Raw genomic sequence first — 598 nt, forward strand, 5'->3', positions numbered from 1 at the left:
GAGCATCGTGTTGCAAGCCAGTTCAGTCAGGTGGAAGTCCTTCAGCTGTGTTCCTCGCAAGTCTTCTGGGTACTCGCACACGTATGCCGCTGGCCAGCCAAACAGCTTCCCCCCAGACTGCCTCTCCACATGGATAAAGTCTTGCAGTTCACAGGAACACTTGAACGGGTTGTGCCCGGCTTGTAGCTCCCTGACCCTTGGGCAGCTCTGGAAGAAGTCGGCAGACGGGGTGAGGATTGAATTCATCTCTATGTTCAGGAACTCCAGGGACGGAAAGCCACTGCACCCCGGCAGGTCAGCCAGCCTGTTTGACGCCAGGTTCAGCTCTTTCAAGGATTTCAGCTCAGCCGTCCCCCTGGCCACACTGTTGATCTGATTGTTCTGTAGGTCGAGTTTTTCAATGTTGACTGGCAAGCACTCAAAAACGGCATCCATCAACTGATTTGAGGACAGGTCCAACTCTGTCAGAGACTCAGCCCATTGGCATTGCCCATCAGCTGCATCGTGACTCAGCAAGTTGTTGCTCATGTCCAAATATTTCAGTGATTTCATACGGCTGGTCATGGAGCTTACCTTAGACAGGCTCTCAAATTTATTC

At 52.2% G+C, this 598-nt stretch overlaps 1 protein-coding gene across 1 annotated transcript; it reads right to left on the reverse strand.

The window, feature by feature from the left end:
- Positions 1-6: 6 nt before the first annotated feature.
- On the reverse strand, positions 7-594 carry LOC118453179 (toll-like receptor 1; the record flags this gene model as incomplete). The annotated part of the gene is made up of 1 exon (XM_035902759.1): positions 7-594. A coding segment is annotated over one exon (588 nt), but the record flags the coding sequence as incomplete, so codon positions are not given.
- Between the last annotated feature and the right edge of the window lie 4 nt (positions 595-598).

Source organism: Egretta garzetta, unplaced genomic scaffold (genome assembly GCF_000687185.1).
Source record: "Egretta garzetta isolate BGI_Z169 unplaced genomic scaffold, ASM68718v1 C8306278, whole genome shotgun sequence".
Classification (NCBI taxonomy): Eukaryota; Metazoa; Chordata; class Aves; order Pelecaniformes; family Ardeidae; genus Egretta; species Egretta garzetta.